The sequence below is a fragment of the Hyperolius riggenbachi genome, chromosome 8 (assembly GCF_040937935.1).
Source record: "Hyperolius riggenbachi isolate aHypRig1 chromosome 8, aHypRig1.pri, whole genome shotgun sequence".
NCBI classification, from domain to species: Eukaryota; Metazoa; Chordata; class Amphibia; order Anura; family Hyperoliidae; genus Hyperolius; species Hyperolius riggenbachi.
Window position 1 is genome coordinate 136,873,857 of NC_090653.1, and position 22,867 is coordinate 136,896,723.

General features: G+C 43.4%; 1 protein-coding gene across 2 annotated transcripts in view; it reads right to left on the reverse strand.

Annotated features, from left to right (window-relative positions):
• Nucleotides 1-22,867, reverse strand: part of LOC137529141 (phosphatidylinositol-binding clathrin assembly protein-like) — a 113,228-nt gene that overhangs the window by 68,100 nt on the left and 22,261 nt on the right. For both annotated transcript variants that reach the window (XM_068251153.1, XM_068251155.1), the window contains exon 2: nucleotides 12,270-12,412. In XM_068251153.1, coding sequence (XP_068107254.1) covers nucleotides 12,270-12,412 — 143 coding nt within the window. The remainder of the gene's footprint in view (nucleotides 1-12,269; nucleotides 12,413-22,867) is intronic.

A 22,867-nucleotide genomic window follows, 5' to 3' on the forward strand; every position in this document is an offset into this window, starting at 1 on the left:
CACCCGCTGGCTAAAGGGGTGCCGTTCTTTCTTACAGTGGTAATTTGGGCACCAGGAATAGTGTAACCTGATTAGAGTTTTGCTCCGCCCCGACAGAGGAATCCACCAGACACTGACTTAAATGCAAATATCAAGAATGTATTTGTGACCTAAAACAATTGTCAACCGGTAACTTCTCAACCAGTAACTCTCAACACAAATATATATTCTTTTCACATTACAGGTCAGTTAAATCTTCTCCTCTTCACAGCCGGTGCACCGGTAAAAGCTGCGGAATGAAAAGCAGAGTTAGTACCTGCTAACGAGGTTTACAACAATCCTTCAGGGCAAGGTGAGACGTCGCCCCTCCCAGACGCAGGAACAGACAGCACTTCCCCTATAAAAGAATTAAATGGTTAGTCCACCCTCAGTGCGTTTAGACAAGTACCCGACAGGTGAACAATCCACTAACCCACAATCAGTGCCACTATCTGACAAGACAACAACACCAGGGTGGGATCGTTGCCCTGAAGGATTGTTGAAAACATCGTTAGCAGGTACTAACTCTGCTTTTCCCCCACAATCCTTCAGGGCAAGGTGAGACGATAAACAAGTAATATAACCTTAGGGTGGGACCACCGCTTGGAGAATCTTCCTTCCAAACGCTTGGTCGTGAGCAGACAATGCATCAATTCGATAGTGACGAATAAACGTAGAAAATGTTGACCACGTTGCCACCTTGCATATCTGTTCAGGTGATGCTCCTGCACTATTTGCCCATGAAGCTGCCATAGCTCTAGTTGAATGCGCCTTAAAAGAGGCTGGAGGGTCTAGATTCATAACCCTATAAGCCTCCAAAATTGCTAACTTAATCCAGTTCGCAATAGTAGACTTTGAAGCAGCCTGACCTGAATTTCTGCCTGAATGCAAAACAAACAATGCATCTGACTTCCTTATCTCAGCAGTTCTAGCTAGATACTCTAACACACATCTTCTAACATCCAAAGAATGGAAATTCTGCTCTCTCACATTTTGGATTCCCACAAAAAGTTGGCAACACAATGGCCTCAATTCACTAAACTTATCTCCTGTCTTTAATAACTCTTCTAGAGTTGTTACCATGGTGATAAGGCATGTAGTATTCAGGAAACATTTTACCTCAGGCAAGCCTAAAGTTAACTCTTCTGTCTTTAAATTAACTCTCCAATCCTTAAAATAACTCCAGAGTTAAAGACAAGCTGTTAATTAGCTGCATGTGAAAATAACTACAGAGGAGGTAAATTAACTACAGGAGAGGTAACTTAAGGAATGAAGAGGTAAGATAACTCTCTCACGTGTGGAGGTAAGTTTTCTCTTGCCTTATCTCTAGCATGATCTTCGTGAATTGAGGCCAATATCTTGTGACCTATGAAACTTTGACATTACTTTAGGACAGAATTTTGGGTCTGTTTGAAGCACTAATCTGTCCTGAAAGTCTTGAAAATAAGGACTTTGTCGACAAGGACTGAATTTCGCTGACTCTCCTAGCTGTAGTAATAGCTACCAAGAATACAACCTTGAATGTAAGCATTTTGAGGGAACAATTCTCTAGAGGTTCAAATGGAGCTTTAACCAAACTCTGCAAGACTATAGATAGATCCCAAGGGGATACATATTGTCTAAAAACTGGAAGTTTCCTTGAAACTGCTTTCATAAATCTTACAATTAAAGGAGAGGTAGAAATAGGAACCCCTGAAAAGGCGGTAAGTGCTGCCATCTGTACCCTGAGAGTACTGACAGATACATTCTTTTCCCAACCTTCCTGGAGAAAATCCAGAACTGCCGGGATCGAAATACTATCAAACTTAGACTTTTTCAGCCAGAAATGGAAAGTTTTCCAGTACTTCAAATAAACCTTTCTTGTAACTTCTTTTCGACTCCCAATTAATGTTGAGGCCGCCTTATCCGATACACCCAGACCTCTCAACCAGACTAGCTCAGGATCCACACAGCCAGACTCAGCCGATCTGGATGTGGATGCCAAAGGTTTCCCTGAACTAATAGATCTGGTCTGAGAGGCAGCGACCATGGTTGCTCTACCGTGAATTTTTTCATCATTGCAAACCAAGATCTCCTTGGCCACACAGGTGCTACCAGAATCATTCGTCCGCGATTCTTTCTCCACTTTCCTAGTACTGCCGGAATCATGTTTAGGGGAGGAAAGACGTAAATCAAGGGAAAGTCCCACTGGAAGTTGAATGCATTTATCCCTATAGCATTGTCCCTTGGGTTCAATGAAAAAAACTTTTGCGTCTGTGCAGTCTCCTGAGATGCTAGAAGATCCACAGACGGAATTCCCCATTTCTCTGTGATCATCAGGAACACATCTTTGTTCAATGACCACTCTGAGGCCAGAATCTTGTTCCTGCTCAGTTTGTCCGCGTCCATATTCAATGTGCCTTTGAGATGAAATGCTCTCAAGGACAACACATTCTCTTCTGCCCAGAATAAGATCTGTTCCGCAACTTTCTGTAATAACAGGGATTTCGTGCCGCCCTGTTTGTTTACAAACGCTACTGTTGTAACATTGTCTGACTGAATTAAGACATGTTTTCTGAATAGGATGGATTTTGCTTGAATCAGTGCTAATTCCACAGCTTTCAATTCTCTCCAGATCGAAGAGCTCTGAGACTCCTGTTTTGACCATTTGCCCTGGAACGCTGCATGGTCCACATGAGCCCCCCATCCCCACGAACTTGCGTCCGTGGTTAGAACTTTCTCGGTCGGAAATTTCCAAAGATTGCCCTTCAGAAGATTGGAATCCTCCAACCACCATTGAAGTGACAACCTTACCGGGTTTGGAATGGACACTCTGAAGTCCAGGCTTCGAGGCTGCCCATCCCAACTTTCCAATAGAAAATTCTGAAGTTTTCTTAGATGCGCTAGTGCCCATGGGACCGCCACCATTGTTTATGACATCAATCCCAATACCTGAGATATCAGTCTTAATGATGAAGGTCGCCATTCCTTTTGAAGGATTTGAATTGCATTTTTTAATTTCTTCCCCTTTTCGACGGGAAGATAGAAGCTTTGATCTACCGAATCTATTTCCATGCCCAAAAACAACATTTTTTGACTTGGCACTAGACATGATTTTTCCTGATTTATGATCCATCCTAGTGATTGAAGATGATCTGACACCATGTGCAAATGATCGTTCACTTCTGCCACTGAATTTCCCATTATTAATCGGTCGTCTAAATATGGAATTACCATGATCGACCTTTCTCTTAAGGGTATCAAAACTTCCCCCAGAATTTTTGTGAACATTCTTGGAGCGGAAGTGATCCCAAATGGGAGGCATAGGAATTGAAACTGCATCAATACTCCGCCTATTTGAATAGCAAACCTTAAGAATTTCTGGGATCGTTTGTGAATTGGAACATGCCAATAAGCGTCTCTGAGGTCCAAGGAGACCATGAACGCTTCTGGAAATAGCAGATCCTTTATGGAAAAAAATTCACTCAATGCGAAACTTCTTCTTTCTGATAAACGGGTTTAATTTCTTTAGATTTAAAATCAGGCGAAACTTTCCTGATTGCTTTTTTACTAGAAATATAGTTGAATAAAATCCTTGCCTTTGTTCCTTGTACAGAACCCTGCAGATTACCTTTTGTTTTAACATGCTGTCTAGAATGTCCACAATCTCTGGAACCAGATCTGGATCTTTTGGAGGTTTCGAAATTACAAATCTTGACGGAGGGGGCATGGCAAACTTGATTTGGTACCCAAATCTGATTGTCTGTCGAATAAACAGACTTTTTACCACCCTTGACCAAGTGTGGTAAAAATACTTTAGCCTTCCCCCGACCACCAGATACAAGTCATTGTGATTTTGACTGACCCTCTGATGGCTTAGACCTAAATCCTCCTCTTTTGGACTTGTCAAAAAAACATCTTTTATTTCCTCTCTGGTCCTTTGAGGATTCTTTTTGGTTTGCTCCTGGCTTACGAAAATATTTCCTATTGGACACTTTCTACTTTTTTGGAAACGTTTTCTTTTTATTAGAAGTTCTTTCCAAAGCCAGATCTAAATCTGGACCAAATAACAAATCACCTGTAAAAGGCACTCCACATAGTCTATTCTTGGATGCTAAATTACCATCCCAAGTCTTCAGCCATAATGCTCTGCGTGATACATTCACTAGAGCAGTAGACCTGGCTGTAAACCTTATAGTTTCTGCAGACGCATCCGCTAAATAATTAGCAGCTTTATTAAGAATCGTAATTGATTCCATTAATTGTTCCATTGATGCTTCTGCCAGAATATTTGCCTTGAGTTGATTTATCCACAACTCCAAGGTTCTAGCAACACAGGTTGAGGCTATTGCCGGCCTAAATGTAGCGGCATTCGCTTCCCATGTTCTTTTAAGATAAGTGTCAATTTTCTTGTCTAAAGGATCCTTAAGATCACCTAGATCCTCAAATGCCAGATCACCCTGTTTTGATACCTGTGAAAAAGGGGTATCCAATTTTGGGCATTTATCCCACAGGGCTGAATCTTCACCTAAAAAAGGAAACCTGCGTTTCAAAGCTTTAGAAATAAAAAGCCTTTTCTCTGGATCACTCCATTCCTTCAGAATAGTCTGTCTGATAGTACTATGCACAGGAAAAGAAAGGCCTTGTTTTTCCTCCATCCCTTTATATAACTGATCATGAAGGGATAAGGCAACAGTAGCTTCACTGTTTAATTCCAAGGTCTGCCGCAATCCGAGCTTCGGTATCTTCCACCCGAAACCTAAAGCGGGAAGGAGTATCGATTTCCACCTCTTTAGAATCTGATTCATTCGAACTCCCATTAGCCTCTACCTGTTCCTGATCCTCAGTCACAGGATTCACAGATATAGTACTTTGAGATGTAGAAGCAACCGCCCCCGCTAAGGAAGATTTAAACGAAGCCAAAGAGGAATTGATCTCCTCCCTAAAGGCTTGCAAGGTCTCCTGCACCAAAGGACCCAATTGCTCCCCCAAAATCTTTTCTGTACATTGCTGACAAAGTTTTGGCATATGGCAATGGCAACTTCACATTGCATACAGGGCATCTTTTGTAAATAGGAGGAGGTCTCCCTGCTTCTGTTGCTTTAGCCTGAAATATACACATACAATGTCATCAGCAACAAAAGAGCCCCTAATAATCAAATGGCAAACATACCCCAGAAAGAGACTCCTTGTCTCACCTTCTGAGCGGCTGGATTACCCTCAGTCTTTTCTGAAGCAGACATCATCAGCCGAGATATCCTGCACAAAGACTGCAGTCTGTCCGCTGCAGAGTAATAATAACGCCACCGCCAGCCTGCAAAACGCTCACCTTAATACTTCCGCCTACGGACGTCACCCAAGGCGGGACCAGAGCCGGAACCAGAAGTGACAGATTGGTTTAAAATGCAGCCTCCGGCATACCCGCCGGAAACTACGCATCCGGAAGCACCACGGACACTTCTCCGCCATGCGAGCCCGCAAATGGCGCGCCCGTGTCCGGTCTTCTCCCGCTCCGACCCCTCCGTAAGCGGCAAAGTAAGCTGTGTCCTCCACTCTTGCTCCACCACCTTCGGCAGAGAAAGGTAGGCAACCCCACAGAAAAACATCCAGTGTGGGGTGAAGGCTAGACGGCCTCAGTACCGCCGTCTCAGCCGCCCTAGGAACTGACACCTGCAGCCCAGCACACAGGCTCAATCCCAAGGGGATATGCCGACCTGCCTGGACGCAGGAACAAACAGCACTGAGGGTGGACTAACCATTTAATTCTTTTAGGGCTCTTTCACATCAGAGCTTGTGTTGGAGAACGCTCAAAGCATACGTTTTGTTGTATGCGTTTTGATATGCGTTGCACTGCAGTGAGTGTGCGTTTTTAATCCGTTTTCAATGCGTTACTGCACATAGAAAAACGCAGGTAATTTTTTTTTCTTTTAGTTTTCAACTTTCTACATTGTTCCTCTGTTGCATTCTGGGACTGATTGCCTGCGTTAACGGATTAAAAACGCGCATAGTGTGCGTTTTACATTGACTAACATTGTAACGCATAAAGCTAGCGTCGGCCGAAAAACTGTGCCTGGGTGCAGTGTAACGCAACGCACAAAAAGGCTGCGTTACATGTGAAAGCTAGAATGAAAGTCTATGGACTTTCATTTCACCTTGGGTAACGCAAACTTTACCCTTTGCGTTGAAACGCAGAAAATCTGCCCTAATGTGAAAGAGCCCTTATAGGGGAAGTGCTGTCTGTTCCTGCGTCTGGGAGGGGCGACATCTCACCTTGCCCTGAAGGATTGTGGGGAAAATTCAGGTTACTTACACTACTTCTTACAAATCAATGAGCTACAACAGTTCTATTTTTTTTTTTACAATCAACCACTACTCAATACAACACTTGTTCATCACAGTACCATATGTTGGTGTATATGGGCTTGGGCAGAAACAAATCTACTGAGCAACTTCAGTTCTAAGCAGTCTCTGTCCCTTGTTACCAAGTCCAAGCTATATTGCTCAGCAAAACCTTAGGCCCCGTTCACACTGCACGTGTTTCCAGCCGCGTTTTGGAAACGCGTGCAGGTGGCCGACACGCACGACATCAGACAGTGCACTGTCTGATGTTCACACTGCATGCGTTCCGGACCTGTGCGGTCCGGGAACGCATGCTGCACGCATTTTTTGCCAAAACGCGTGGCTGTCCCATTCACTTTTCAGTGATGGGATCAGCCACGCAACACATACAAACGCGGATGGCGTGCGTTCGCATGCGTTGCGTTCCGCACGCGTGGCCGTCTGCGTTTGTAATGTGAACGGGGCCTTAGGTATTAAGAGAGTTTCTCTTTCTTTATGGTACTGAAGCAACTTTCACTTTTTAGTTTATGGCACTGAAATGACTTCCACTCTTTGGCTCAGAGGATTTCTCAGACTATCTTTCTTTCTATACTGTGGCCCCCAATAATAAAAATAACCAAATAAACCAATAAGGGATCAAAGAAATAAAAAGAAATTAAAAAGAAACAAAACAAACTAATGCACCCTGGTACAGCACCACTATATTTCTTTGGCAAGACAACTCTTTCTTTATGCTGTTTAGATTTCACACTAAATGAAGCTCCAGCTTATGCAATTGCAACACTTGGATAACAATCTGTTTGACTACTCCTCTCTATCACTTAGATTCCTCACTAGATGATATTCCAGCTGAAGTAGATGTAACACATAGATAACAGGCTCCGGTTGACTACTTCTTTTTAGTAGTAGTTGCAATTCTTTAACTCCAACTCTTTTTATGCTCAAGGTGCATAGAAACTCCACTACAAAATCTCCTCGTTGTTAAAGGGAACCTTAACTGAACGTGGGGTAAAGATTTTCACTTACCTAGGGCTATTACCAGCCCCCTGCAGCAGTCCTGTGCCCTCGGAGCCGCTCTAGAATCCTCCGGTCCCCCGCTGTCACTTAGTTTCGTTTTTGACGACTCACCAGTCGGCCGGCCGCCATGCTTATTATTGGACGCATTCCCTACTGCAATTAGCGCTGTTGCGGACCGTAACGTGTACAAAAATACGCGTTGTCACATATCTACGCGTTCCTGTTATATTTAACTGACAAACTTCTTAAATTCAACTTTTAACTCAAACTTTCCTTTTCTCTTCACAGGCCTTGCACTCTGGCAGAGCATTAATCACTGCATATTCACTTTGCTTGTCGGGATACTTTAACATAAGCTGAGAAGCTGACAAATTCTGACAGGCACTTGTCTCTGAATCACACTAACCACTGGCGGATGACCTCACACATTAACTGAGAGGCTTGACAGAGGCCACTCACTCTCTGGCGACAGTTAAATAACTGGGCTGTAACCTGGGCACAGTCTGTTTCTTGGGCAATACAGTGCTATATTGCAGAAATGAACTGTTTATCATCAAAATGTTACTGTTTCTTTAAGGGTATATCAGACAGGCAGATCCTAATCACACCACCTTCATCAGAGGATACAATTCAGTCAACTGCCACTTTTCCTCAGACAATCACCACTGAATTCTGTCTCTTTTCGTCTTTTTGCTGACTACTACTCTGATTACAGTCTGTGGCTTAATAAAGTCACAATGCTCTATAAATGAGTATGAACTCATCAGCCTCAATAGAGTCTCTCTGCACTAGGCTTGGATCTGGCCTGGCGTCTTTTTAGCTTTTGCCAGCTGTCACCTGGTCTCTGTCACTCCTGGCTAATCTCTCTCTCTCCTTTAGTGTGTGTCCAGTTAGCTGCCGCCAGGCCTCCTCTCTGCCTCATGGGCTCCTTATTTGTGGCTACAAGCACTATTAGGCACTGCTATTTGGCCTGAGGAAGTGGGTATGCACCCACGAAACGCATTGCCAATGCAATAAAATTCTATTAATACGTAAATTTGTCTTGAGGTAAGCCACCTCACTTTTTTCATTTTGTTTTTAACGTATTTTATCCAGGGCTGTGGAGTCGGTCCAAAAATCCTCCGACTCAGACTCCTCAGTTTAGGATTCCACTGACTCCGACTCCTCTAATTTGCATATTACAATTTTGTTGATTAAAAGTATGTAACATGAAATTCGTCTCTTAACTGCTAACGCTTAGGAATTTTACAAGACAACTGAAGTGAGAAGGATATGTAGACTACTAGATTTATTCCCTTTAGACTAAAACTAGTCCTTGGTAAGAGTACTTGTAAAAGGTACAAACCGGAACAAAGAACATCTATCAGGCCCTAGGCAATGTAAGTGTGGGTACATGTAAGAATGATGTGCAGGTACTCTGCAGGGGAAGGAGGAGATTGTAAACAGACAACACCTCTGTGTTCAATGTGCACAGCATTCTCAGTGGATCAAATCGTTAGGACAGTGGGTTTATACCATACAACCCTGCATCCTGGAGAAACACTGGAGCTGAAATAATCAGCAAGCCTATAAATTTACACAAGTCAGGACTATTAATAGGCAAGTATTTTTTCTTTCCCACTTTCACACAGATCCTAATAAGAATCCTAACATTTGTATAGCGCTTTTCTCCTTTTGGACTCAAAAGCGCTCAAGAGCGGCAGCCACTAAGAGCGCGCTCAAGGGGCCACCCTGCAGTGTTAGGAAGTCTTGGCTAAAGACTTCTTACTGAACAGGTAGCCAGGATGCAAACCCTGGTCCTGGTAAGATGGTCAATGAGGTGAAAATTATTCCAAGTTTATGCAGGATTATGCAAATAATGTATGCAAATGTATGCCAGGGCTGTGGAGTCGGTCCAAAAATCCACCGACTCAGACTCCTCCGTTTAGGATTCCACCGACTCCGACTCCTCTAATTTGCATATTACAATTTTGTTGATTAAAAGTATGCAACATGAAATTCATCTCTTAACTGCCAACGCTTAGGAATTTTACAAGATAACTGAAGTGAGAAGGATATGCAGACTACTTACTATATTTATTCCCTTTAGACTAAAACTAGTCCTTGGTAAGAGTACTTGTAAAAGGTACAAACCGGAACAAAGAACATCTATCAGGCCCTAGGCAATGTAAGTGTGGGTACATGTAAGAATGATGTGCAGGTACTCTACAGGGGAATGAGGAGATTGTAAACAGACAACACCTCCGTGTTCAAGTGGATTCCCTGCAGCTCTGTGGGGAGTGCATATGTAGAGTATAGTACTACTGTGTAACAAAGTAAACCTGAGACAGATGAAATTAAAGTTTTATACATACCTGGGGCTTCCTCCAGCCGCCTTCAGGATAATCAATCCCTCGTTGTCCTCCTCCACCACCTGGATCTTCTGCTATGAGTCCAGGTACTTGAGCCAGTCGGGCGTAGTGTGCATGCACACACTCCGCCACCAGGAGCATACTACACCTGTGCAGCACTATTGCGCAGGTGCAGAATGTTCCTGGCTGTGGGAGCGGCATGCGGCCGGACAGCGCTGACTGGCTGAATTACCAGGACTCATAGCAGAAGATCCGGGTGGTGGAGGACAGCGAGGGACCGATTAGCGTGAAGGGGGCGGAAGGAAGCCCCAGGTATGTATAAAAAAAAAAAAAAAAAAAAAAAAACAAAAAAAAAAACTTTACTTTTTATCCGTCTCAGTTACCCTTTAATTTGTAGTCACCAAACCAAATTTTAACAACATATCAAATTATTTGATTTCATCAGCAAAGGGAGTGCATACATTTGCATAAATCAGCATCAATGCACAATTATTTCCATCTCGTTGACCATCTCTATTAGTGACACAGCTACACATCAGGCTTTATTCTTACAGCATAGATGTTATTAAGTGTATATATATAGATATAGATATATAGATAGATAGATAGATAGATAGATAGATAGATAGATATATATATATATATAGATATAGATATATAGATATAAGAAATTCCTGTGTACACATCATATATACAGTCACAATCAGATATGTATATCTGACCTTAAAAATACGGGGACTGCTTTATTGAAGCAGCACAAGTAACTAATTTTGATTGGTTTATTTCATTTTTGTGGACTAAGCACAGCTATTACTGTATATATATACATTATTTTAATGACTTATCTGAGAAATAGAACCTTTTATCATATTTTCTATTTTTATTACAGTTACAAATTCATTAGGAGTCGGTGCATTTTTTCCAGACTCCGACTCCAGGCACCCAAAATTGCCCGACTCCACAGCCCTGATTTTATCTGCTGTGGGCGCCTCTTCCCCCTTTACCTTGTGCCTTCCCCCTACTTTTGGAGGGGGGGGGGGGGAAATCAACCCGCTTTGACCAATTTAGGTCATTTGAGGTTTGCTTTTTATCAAGAGTGCTACCATCACCAGCTCCGTCTGGTCACCCGAGTGGAGTCGGGGTTATACATCTCCACCTGCTTCTAGTGGTCGGTTGCCCTTCTGCAACCCACCTTTGTGAGTATAATACATTTGCATATTTTACATACTTCTGGTACTGTGACATACTGCACCATTTGGGCTCCTGTTGTCTCTGTGTTTTCTTTCTGCAGGGTGCAATTTTATTATCCCGACTTTTTGCCTCATGGGGTGGCTGCTACGGATGCTGCGCTACGGGCCTCTGTCCCCAGCCTATGTCTCGTGCCACACTGTCCTGCTGCTTGTGCTGTTTCTGGAAGGTTCCCAGCTCTGTTTTATCAGTTGCAACACATCTAGAAATTACGGTAATACAAGCCAAAGTTTAGCCAATATTTCTCTTTGTGCAGATTAGGGAAAAGCATCTGTTTTTGAGCCGATAGGTTTTCACCACCATTTAACTTCCTCTATTGATTATTTTTCTGTCAATATCCAGCAGATTCGATCGCTGATCAAATCGGCTAGAAATTGAAGCCGCAAACAATGCCCGATTAATTTACACCCAAAATCATTTAAATCTGTCGATCATCCAAGACAAAATGTATCACTCAATCAGTGGCAAGTCGGGAGTGTAGCGATAGTGACAGTTGACTTCCGGATGATAGATGTGTGATAAGAGTGTTGGCAGCAGATTTTAGGATCACATCTGCCTGTGCGCTCTTCCTGTGTCTTCTCTCCATCGCTGCCAGGGTACTCAGGGAGGAGCCCCTGGCAGCGATGCAGAGACGCCGGGAGGAGCCCCCGGCAGCGATGCAGAGACGCCGGGAGGAGCCCCCGGCAGCGATGCAGAGACGCCGGGAGGAGCCCCCGGCAGCGATGCAGAGACGCCGGGAGGAGCCCCCGGCAGCGATGCAGAGACGCCGGGAGGAGCCCCCGGCAGCGATGCAGAGACGCAGGGAGGAGTCCCCGGCAGCGATGCAGAGACGCAGGGAGGAGCCCCCGGCAGCGATGCAGAGACGCAGGGAGGAGCCCCCGGCAGCGATGCAGAGACGCAGGGAGGAGCCCCCGGCAGCGATGCAGAGACGCAGGGAGGAGCCCCCGGCAGCGATGCAGAGACGCAGGGAGGAGCCCCCGGCAGCGATGCAGAGACGCAGGGAGGAGCCCCCGGCAGCGATGGAGAGAAAACACAAGACACAGGATGAGCTCGCCAGAGGACAAGTGAGTAAGCTCTGCTGCCAACACTCGGGCCTGGGGAGCACATAGATGAGAGGGGGAACCTGAAGGGTCCAGGCAGGCAGTGTATACAGTGTGTGGAAGGATTATATCCCTGTCCAAGCAGATTTGATCTGAGAAGGATCTAGGTGATAGTCAAAAGTGGTGGCAATTAGTCTATGGCCACCTATGCAAAAAAAAAAAAAAAAAATAAAAATTTATGCATTTGCAAAAAATGCCGGATTTTATCACATCTTACCTCATTACCATACATCATTAGGTGGTGTGTTGTGATTAGGGCTTTGAACACTACAACCCAGCTCCCATTGGCAGTCCGCTCAAAAAGGGTATCAGCAAGATGTGGTATATTAACGTTCATTTCATTTGTGCACTGGATTAGATCTGGGGGAAAAACAAACCAAGGTTTAGCATTTCATATTTTTATACTCATTACTAATGGTTCTGTTTAAAAAAAAAATGAACAATTAAAGTGACAACTTTACATGGCTAATCTATATTTTATATTTCCCTAACAAGGAAATATATTGGTTGTCTGACTGTTCTGGCAACTTTTCGATTCAATCATTTTGGTTAAATAAATGGGAAAAATTGAACGTTTTTATTGTACTGTGTAGGAGCACCATTAGGCTGCACATAGAAGACTGACTTACTTCTTGAACTGACATAACTAAATAGGTAAGATAAAATTTGGTCTATTCGTTTCTGTGTTACAGATGATGCCTCTGGGTATATAGATACTGCAATGTTTTGTCATATGAAAACTGATAAAGCTTTGCAAAATCACCAAAATGGACTAACCATATATATTACATATTCGTAGAAAGTCTCGGCACATATATTGTAAAAATAATGGAATACATCAGTAGGCCTCTTTCTCATTGGGACGTTGCGTTTGATGCAACGTTAAAGTGGCACAACGTGCCCCTAACGCAGCGCATGTAGGTTATGAAATTGAACGTTGCATACTGATGGAACAAAAACTGCACATGCGTTACATAACACCCCCCCCCCCCAAATACACATTACTGAGCATGTGCAACACACAACGCAGCAAATGTTTTGCTAAACGCACAGCATACAGCACTTTCTAAATATTGCTACACGTTACACACAACGCAACGTGTGCACTGTGAATGTCGCACAGACTTTGTATTGCTGTGCGTTAGTCTGCGTTATAAATTTTTATAACGTGCAACTTGAACGTCCCACTGTGAAAGAGGCCTAAGGCTACTTGCACACCAAGACGTTGCGTTAGGTGCTACGTTAAGGTCGCATAACGTGCACCTAACACAACGTATGGTGCTGCAAGAGCCAACGGTAGAGTGAGCCGCGCTAGGCGGCTCGATTCCTATAATGTCTCCCAGAGTGGCGCTGATTGGCCAGCGGGTCCACGTGATGCGGAGCGAGACACTCAGCATCACGTGGTCCCGCCGGCCAATCAGCGCCCGCCAGTGCAGTGAATATTAAGTAGCCATGTGCGCGGCTACTGTAGCTGGCTCTCCCCGCCTCCTCTCCGCCCCCCACTGCGCATGTGCAAGCAGTCTAACGTGGCTATAGCCGCTCCAACGCCGTAGCATGCTGCAGTTTGCGGAGAACGTGCAGCGTTACATGTAACGCAACGTGGGCTGTGTGAACAGCCCACTTGTGTTACATTGCTGTGCGTTGGGGGAGCGTTACAGGCGCACTAACGTGCGCCTGTAACGTCTTGGTGTGTAAGCAGCCTTAATGTTCAGTATTCATTTCAATACATCTGAACAGAGTATGGAAGAAGCGATTGCTGACCCTTTATTAGTAATGCTACAAGCCTTGCAATCATACTGATACTCTAAGGGGCTTGTTCACACTATAAGCTTTTTACATTATTTTTAAGAACTGGCTATTTATAAAAAACAAAAAAAACAAATTTGCCTTAAAAGCACTTGCGCAATGTTAGCTGTGAGTGTTCTCACATAAGTGATGAGCTTTCTATACAAATCACAAATGCAGCTCCTGCACCATTATCAAAGCGTTTCCGATGCAATAGAAAGGATAGGGAAATTGCTAAGCGCTTGAAAAAACGAATTGAAAAGTGATTTCCCAAGCATAATGAATAAATACATGTAATTGTTCATTTCCGGGGCAAAGAGTTCACTTCCTGACTAATGCACTAGAAAATCACTTCTCTAATCGAAAATCCCTCTGAAAGCCCGTAGAAAAGCGCTTTCAAAATTGCTCAGCACCTGCGACTGTGCCAACGATTTATAATGTGATCAAGGCCTTATACTTCCTAAAATACTGACACACAATTAGGTAGATCAGGTGTTCTGACTAGAGATGGTCCGCAATCAGCGACGATTCCAGTGTTCAGAACGATTCCATGCGTGCATGGACTACAGGAAAAGTAGTCCATGCACGCAGGGAATCATCGCTGAACACAGTTTCTTTATAGAACACAGATTGCGGGTATTATTGCCATTGGTTCACAGCTGATGTTTGTATACAGTTTGCCTCTGAGAAAGTGGCTTTTGGCCGTGAAACATGTGGCAGGCAGTCTTTTCATAAGAATTGGAACTCTGAACTTGTATCCATACGCTCTGTCTGCAACTTTGAGGATTTTTTGAATAAAGACTAAATAAATAGAGAAACTGTTCATACAAAAACCCCACTTCTTGGAAATTGTCTTGTTGTAGCTTTCAGGGGTGGAACAGAACTACCTATTTTTATCGTGATTTATAGTCCCACCCAGGTGGTACTTGGCAAGACATGACAGGTGCAGAAGAAGGATGGTCAATGAAACGTAAATAATTTCAAGATAAAGGATTAAGCAAATTTTTTTTATGCACATTTATGGAGCTTGAAAATGGACCAATCGAATACCACCTTGGTTTTATTCAATTGGTGTATTTTTAAGCTGCATCTATTTGCATAATCCTGTATCAACCCAGAATTACCTGTATCTCATTCACCAGTCCTAATTATGAATAATCATTTTGGCTATCATAACTTATGGTGTGTACCAGGGCTGTGGAGTCGGTACAAAAATCTTCCGACTCCAACTCCGACTCAGTTTATGAAACCACCGACTCCAACTCAGACTCATCGACTCCAACTCCACAGCCCTGGTGTGTACACACTTGAAAGATTAATGAAAGATCACAGACCAATTTTACCCCCTTCATGTAGTATGAGAGCCATACCTACACAGTCTATTCTATTGAGCTGAACTCCTCATCAGATAAAAATCTTTGCAAGATGCTGCACACAAGGTTGTACACATTCAAAAGATCAGTATCTGCAAAATATCCGTTCCTGCAAAATGCATTCATAGTCTATGAGATCTGCAGATCATCATACACACCTTTAGCCACAGACCCAGAAGCATATGCAGATCAGGTGTTTCTGACATTGTCAGATCTGACAAAATTAGCTGCATGCTTGTTAGCGCACACACACACACACACACACACACACACACACACACACACACACACACACACACACAATTTCCAGGACATGCTGAATGAAGCTGTGGTCAGCAGAACAGAGTGCTTGTAAAGGCACATACAGATAGATGCCAAGTTAATATGTTATCCTTTCAGGGTTCGGGCTGGCAGCAAATGAGGTAAAACCAAAAACAAACCTGCTGACAAGTGAACAATAATCCATACCCATAAACATGATACATTGGTCTGCTGAAACAGCTGATACTGGGTGTTTTAGCCAGCCATTAGGTATAGAACAACTGCAAGCACACTAAAGAGGCAACTGTCCTGACAAAAAAAAAAAAAAAAAAAAGTTTCTGTATTTACTGCCACATTGATAATCTTTAGCCAAACATTCGTAAGAATAGTGTTGGACTGTTGGACTGGCCAGAAGCTAATTGGTTGGCCACTCACTACAGAGTCACTTTAAAATCATATAAGTGCAATCTGAAATTTTGAGGGATCGGTTCTTAGCACATGAATAGTATCTGCGTGGAATCTAATGGGAAAATCAATGCGTGTATTGGCACCTTCAGCAGATTTCATCCTCTTTGGTAAAGTGCACGCTTCTTCTCCATTCACGCACCTAAATTCTAAACACAGGCAACATTAAACTGAACCAACAGACTAAAAATCTACTCAGCAGCACTGAAAAGGCTTGGTGTTTCTTTAACAGTTTCACAGTATCAGAACTTTGTTTTTCTTACCCAAGCCTCATTTTTAGCTGCACAGAAGAAAACTGCCCGGGCATTTTTTCCCCTGATGCTGTGAAAAACATGATGGGATTTCTGATGATGTTCTCCTTCTGCTGTTTTGGCGCAAATTTGTTTTTTTAAATGTTGAATTTGAGATTTGAAGCCTAGCGCGCGCAGCTGGGAGGGGTGATCAGGACACAGGACAGTTGGAACTGTGTATCATTCTCCCCGTCACCTCCTTTGAACCAAAAAGATGGCTGCCCCCATGAAATCACGAACACTTGTCGATTCTTTTAAAACAGGGTGGGTAAGAGGATTACCCATCTTTTTTAATTAACATAACTAATGTAACTTAATGACGGTATGTTTGTTTAGGCTGCAGTTCCCCTTTAGGCCTCTTTCACAGTGGGACGTTAAAGTCGCACGTTATAAAAAATTATAACGCAGACTAACGCACAGCAATACAAAGTCTGTGCGACATTCACAGTGCACACATTGCATTGTGTGTAACGTGTAGCAATATTTAGAAAGTGCTGCATGCAGTGCGTTTAGCAATACATTTGCTGCGTTGTGTGTTGCACACTCAGTAATTTATTTATTTTTTTTAAATGTAACGCATGCACAGTTTTCGTTCCATCAGTATGCAACGAAAACGGCGTACCAAGAGACAACGCAGTGCAAAATGACGTCCAGTTTCATAACCTACATGCGCTGCATTAGGGGCACGTTGTGGGACTTTAACGTCGCATCAAACGCAACGTCCCACTGTGAAGGAGGCCTCAACCCTCTGGGCGATACAATTATATCGCCCAGGAGGTGGCGCAGCACTATTTTTTTAAATTTTTTAAATCATGTAGCGACCCCAGGGCTCACTACATGATAGCCGCAGCGCAGCGGCATCCCCCCACCCACTCCGATCGCCTTCGGCGATCAGAGTAAGCAGGAAATCCCGTTCAGAACGGGGATTTCCTGCTGGGCTTCCCCGGTCGCCATGGCGGGATGACGTCACCGACGTCATGACGTCGGAGGGAGTCCAGATCCACCCCTCAGCGCTGCCTGCCACTGATTGGCCAGGCTGCGCAAGGGGTCGGGAGGGGGGGGGGGGGGGGGGAACGACTGCACGGCACGGCAAACGGCAGCGGATCGGCGGCGATCGGAAGTTACACGCAGCTAGCAAAGTGCTAGCTGCATGTAACAAAAAAAAAAAAAAAAAATATGCAAATCGGCCCACCAGGGCCTGAGAAATCCTCCTGCGCGATATACCCCGAGCTCAGCTCGCGATTATCGCTCAGGAGGTTAAACTCTAGAAAGCTGATGTGCTTCTTCTGCATTTGTCCCAAAGCCTAAACTCAACAAGAGATACAGGCAGGACTCCTGGCTACTTATCTACAGTGCAAGCCAAGGCAATTTGTTATTGGCAAGTTAATACAGACTGAACATAAGGATAGTGAAAACATGATAACATTTCTGAAGAACACTTATTGTTGTCCATAGCAACCAATTCTGTTTCATGCACAATAAAGAACAAAATGAAGAATCATTGATCAGCTATTATTGCTGGTCATCTTCCAGAAATGTATGCAACAGAACTAAACTTCCTCATACTGAGACTTCATGACACCGGTCAGCCAGGCAACTTCCTCTTGTAGACGGATCTACCATTACTAATATAAATAACTGATATAGGCTGTTTGCATGATTATAATTTCATTACTATTTATACAATGTTAACACATTTTACACAGAGCCAACAGAGTTCAGTGAACAATATACTTCAATAATGTGATTTTCATTCGTTCCTCTAAGGGCCCTTTTCCACCAGCGCGTTTGCGCTGGCTGAATCGCAAAACCGCAAACCGCTAGCGATTTTACAATCGCTACGGTTTGCTTTTTAACATGGGAATCGCGGTAGGTCATTTCCACTACCGCGATTCGTTTTTGCCGGGAACGCGAACGCGCGGCGGAGCGATAATTGCCCCGATTTTGCTATGCAGTGCATAGCATAGCAAAATCGCGGCCGCAAAACGTCGGGGAATCGCCGGTTTTGCGATTCAGCAATCGCTAGCGTTCAGCGTGAACGCTAGCGATTGCTAGTGGAAAAGGGCCCTAAAGGTGACCACACACCATACAATTTTTAAAATATCTGTTCAATTCAAGAATTGCAATACATTTTTCTGACTTCTTGTAACATTTCAAAAATATGACCAATGTACCACATACCTGTGTTCAAATTTTTCCCCAATTATGATAAAAATGATTGAAAACTGACAAAATTGCTAGGGTGTGTATATTAATAAATTGACAATCTAACACACACCATACAATCTTTAGAAAGAAGAAAAATATCTGGCATTCCGGAAAGATAAAGATCGAAGAAAACTGGAAATCTGATCGGATTTTTCAGTCGAATGAAAAAAAGCTTTCGATTTTTTCCGGGAGATCCGATCGTTTTTATCGAATTGCCGGAAAATCAGATCACTTTATTGTATCGTGTGTGGCCACCTTAAGGGTGGCCACTAATGGTCCAATCTTTTTCATCCAATCTTACCAAATCTATGTAGTAGAAGGATAAATGGAGTGAATAAAGTGAATATATTGGATATTATAGGCAGTCACTTATATTACATAGAAATGGTAAGATTGGATGAAAAAGGTTGGATCGTTCGTGGCCACCTAAGGGGTACGTATAACAGTGGCGATTGGGGGCAATCAATAAAGAGCGGAGGGACTTAGGGGACAATGGTAGCTAGCGAAGTGCTAGCTACAAAAAGATAAAACAACTTTTATTCATAAAATCCCTCCTGGGGCAGAGAAATCCTCTGCGGCTGCTACCCAGAGTGGAGCTCAGGGTTACCGCCAGGAGGGTTAAAGCAAACCAAAACAACAAAAAAACAAAACAAAACCATATACATCATATACACACATACATACATATAGCGCTTTCTGCTAAACTACACACAGCATGGAGGAATAGAAATCGTGGCGTAGTGGTTAGCTCTCTCGCCTTGCAGCGCTGGGTCCCCGGTTCGAATCCCAGCCAGGGTACTATCTGCAAAGAGTTTGTATGTTCTCTCCGTGTCTGCGTGGGTTTCCTCCGGGCACTCCGGTTTTCTCCCACATTCCAAAAACATACAGATAAGTTAATTGGCTCCCTCTAAAAATTGGGCCCTAGACTACAGTACTTGCACTACATAACATAGACATATGGCAATGGTAGGGATTAGATTGTGAGCTCCTTTGAGGGACAGTTAGTGACAAGATAAATATATACACTGTACAGCGCTGCGTAATATGTCGGCGCTATATAAATACTAAAAATAATAATAATAAATAATAATAATAATAATAATAATAATAATAATAATCAAACAGATTGGCCTGTTTTCAAAACATAACATGGGTAATTACTAGTACAGTACTATGAAGACAATGCACGTATACAACACACTGTTTTTTATTCATCCTGTTTTATTTGCACTGGTATAAAACAGAGTGTTTAGTAGAAAGAATGTACTTTCTGGCTACACATGTGAGAACACATTTCCCAGTGCACCAGGCAGAATTCACTGAAAATACAACCCTAACCATTTACAAACTGGCTCATAGCATTACAGATAAGCACATGTAAAGCATTTCAGTACTGGTGAGAGCAATGATAACAGCCAATTCATATTAGCCAAGTGTCCACACAGTTCTGATAAACATTCCCCCACCCAAAAAAATTTCTATGCTTACCATAAGATATACTAGCAGCTTGTAGTTATAGATTTTAGTGGGGGGGGGGGGGGGGGGGGGGGGAGAAATGGTGTGTGTATACACATACACGCTGGTTGCCACCAGAATGGCCATGGACTTAAAGTGTACCCGAGCCCCAGAAACACACACTTAGCTTAGGGGATCCAGAGGCTTCCCTCTCTTTATGAGGCTTAGCACAGTGTTCTCCAGTGGGGCTTGTTGGTAATCTGATTGGGGTCAAACTCCTCTTCAAGGACGAGCGCAGCTGTACTACACCTGAGCAAGTAGGGCGGCGCCTGTGAAGTAAACCAGTGCCACTCGAGCGGCACCATGCTACAGCACAGACACGCTTGTGCCAGAAGTGGAGTGCTGGCCCAATAAGCTGGAGGGCCCTCCAGACGCTTCAGCCAGCTATAGCAAAGCAACTTGTTGGTTATTATAAGAGAGAGAGGAGGGGCAGTGCACAGTTTCTAGCGGAAGCACTAAGAAGGACCCCTGTAAAGATCTTGGGGCTGCACAGATGCATCAGCACTGAGTGCTGCAAAGATCCAAGATCTTGGAACGTTATACAAGCTCAGGGAACACCTGTATAGGAGCTTGATTCTTGGCTGAGGCTGCAGTGAAGCATACCTTGTATGTACTGTACGCTTCACACCGCACAAGTACCCTCTGTTGCAATGCAATCCTGTTTTTGCCAAGAACGATGGCCTAAGGCCTCTTGCACACTGCATGCATTTCCGATTGTTAATCGTTTTTTAATCTTTACTGCATGCTGCGTTTTTTGATCCGTTTTTCTGTTGAATGTATTCAGGGAAAACCAGAAACAGAATACGGATTTGCAGTGTGCAGGGAGCCTTAAAGTGCATCATACCCACATTCATAATAGGTTTTCCTAAAGGCCATAATAAAACACACTTTGTTCCCACCTGCTGCCAGATCACGTGTAGTGAACGGTAAACCGCGCAAGGACTCAGACATGTTTATGGGGTGGGAGGAAGCCCCAGGTAAGTATTAAATCTTTTGCTTACAAGATCTCTGGTACACTTTAAAGCGGATCTCGACCCTGTAAGTTAAAATCCAGCAGCCTTCCAGTAAGGGCTCATTTCCACTATCGCGAATTCGCATGCGTTTTTCGCATGCAAATTCGCATAGCAATACAAATGAATGGGACTGTTTCCACTTGTCAGGATTCCTTTGCGTTTTTCTGTGCAGAAAAAATTTGCATGGCAGAGCCATCAGAATTCGCATACAATGTATTTAATAGGAAATTCGCATGAGGTTTGGGTATTGCAAATTCACATAGAAACAATGGAAAAGCACACCAGCACTGCCATGGTTAAATTCGCATACATCGTCATCCATGCGAATTCGCATGAAAATTTGCATCGACCCGCATGCGAAATTCGCAACCACATGTGAATTTTTATCGCAGCGATTCGCACCGCACAAGTGGAAATGCAGCCAAAAAAAAAAAAAAAAAAAGTTATAGTTACCTGCACTGCCTTCTCCCTGAAGACCGTCCCAAAGACCCAACTCCCAGCATGTGGGCCCCCCCCCCCACCCAGAGGTAAAACACAGATGTTTATTCCACGCTCTGGAAGTTGGGTTTTAACTTGCAAGGCTAGAGTACCGCTTTAAAGGACATCCAAGGTGAAAATAAACTAATGAGATTAACAATTGAATCTATCCTCCTAAAAAATATTTTTTGTAGCTATCCCACGGTTTTATTTTACGGTATATTTAAATCTAATTTTTTTTACTGTTTCATGGCCTCTTCTTTAAGACACTTTCATTGATGTATGCCAGAGCTGAAATCTATGAACTTTTTACTATTTTTAATCTCTTTCCTGCCCTCAGAAGCCTTTTACTGCCAGGAAAGTGTTTTATTGCTGTAATTCCTTATCAGTGAGGGTTATGCTATAGTCCATGCCAGACAAACTGTCACTTGGGAACCTGATTTTTAACCCCATTAGGCAGCTAAAAATAAAAAGGAACACAGCATAGTTCTTTGTGTGCACGGCACTGTACAGGACTTGCTCATACCTGCCCATGCGGGGCTGTGGAGTTGGTACAAAAATCATCAGACTCCAACTACTCAGTGAATGAAACTGCCGACTCCAGGTACCCAAAATGGCTCAGACTCCGACTCCTTAGTCTAATACTAACCAGGGATGTGGATTTAGTACAAAAATCATACGACAGACTTCTCGGTTTATGAAACAATCGTATGCAGGTAACCCAAAATTGGTTCGACTCCTACTCCTCGACTCCACTGCCCTGTGCTCATGAAATAGCCTAATTTGCCCAATGACTTTCGAGCTCCTATAATGAAGGGATTGTGCAAAAAAATAAAAAAAAAATAAAAAAAGTTGCCTCACATTTTATGCAATCATTTTGTTCACCCCACTGAATTAAAGCTGAAACTCTGCACTTCAACTGCATCTGAGTTGTTTCATTTAAAATTCATTGTGGTAATGTACAGAACCAAAGTTAGCAAAAATTGCAGTGTCCAAATATTTATGGACCTAACTACATATTTTACCATCTACCAAATTTGACTGCCCAGTTTAAAAAAAATATGTACTGCCTTTTAGAAATCTATCATATTGTTTGAAAGCCATGAATCTAGGCTTTCATTTGCACTACGCCCAGTGTTAGTGTGATGCACGGTTCCTGATTTATGGGGTGTCGAACGAGGGGTGTCCGCTGCACCTGGCTGACCGCAGCGCTAATCTTGCAACCTGAGTTTCAAGTCCGAAACCCAGCAAGTGGGCGAGGGTCCCGGTGGGCAATGCCCACTATACAAGTCGGGTCTCGCACCTTCAGATCCACTGCCACCAGGACTTCGAGGTACATGAATTCTTTTTTTTTTCCTACCCCCTAAGCTGTCCTGGCCCTCAACTCAACCCCCTCCTCCCAAATAGAAATCCCTAATTAATGTGTAA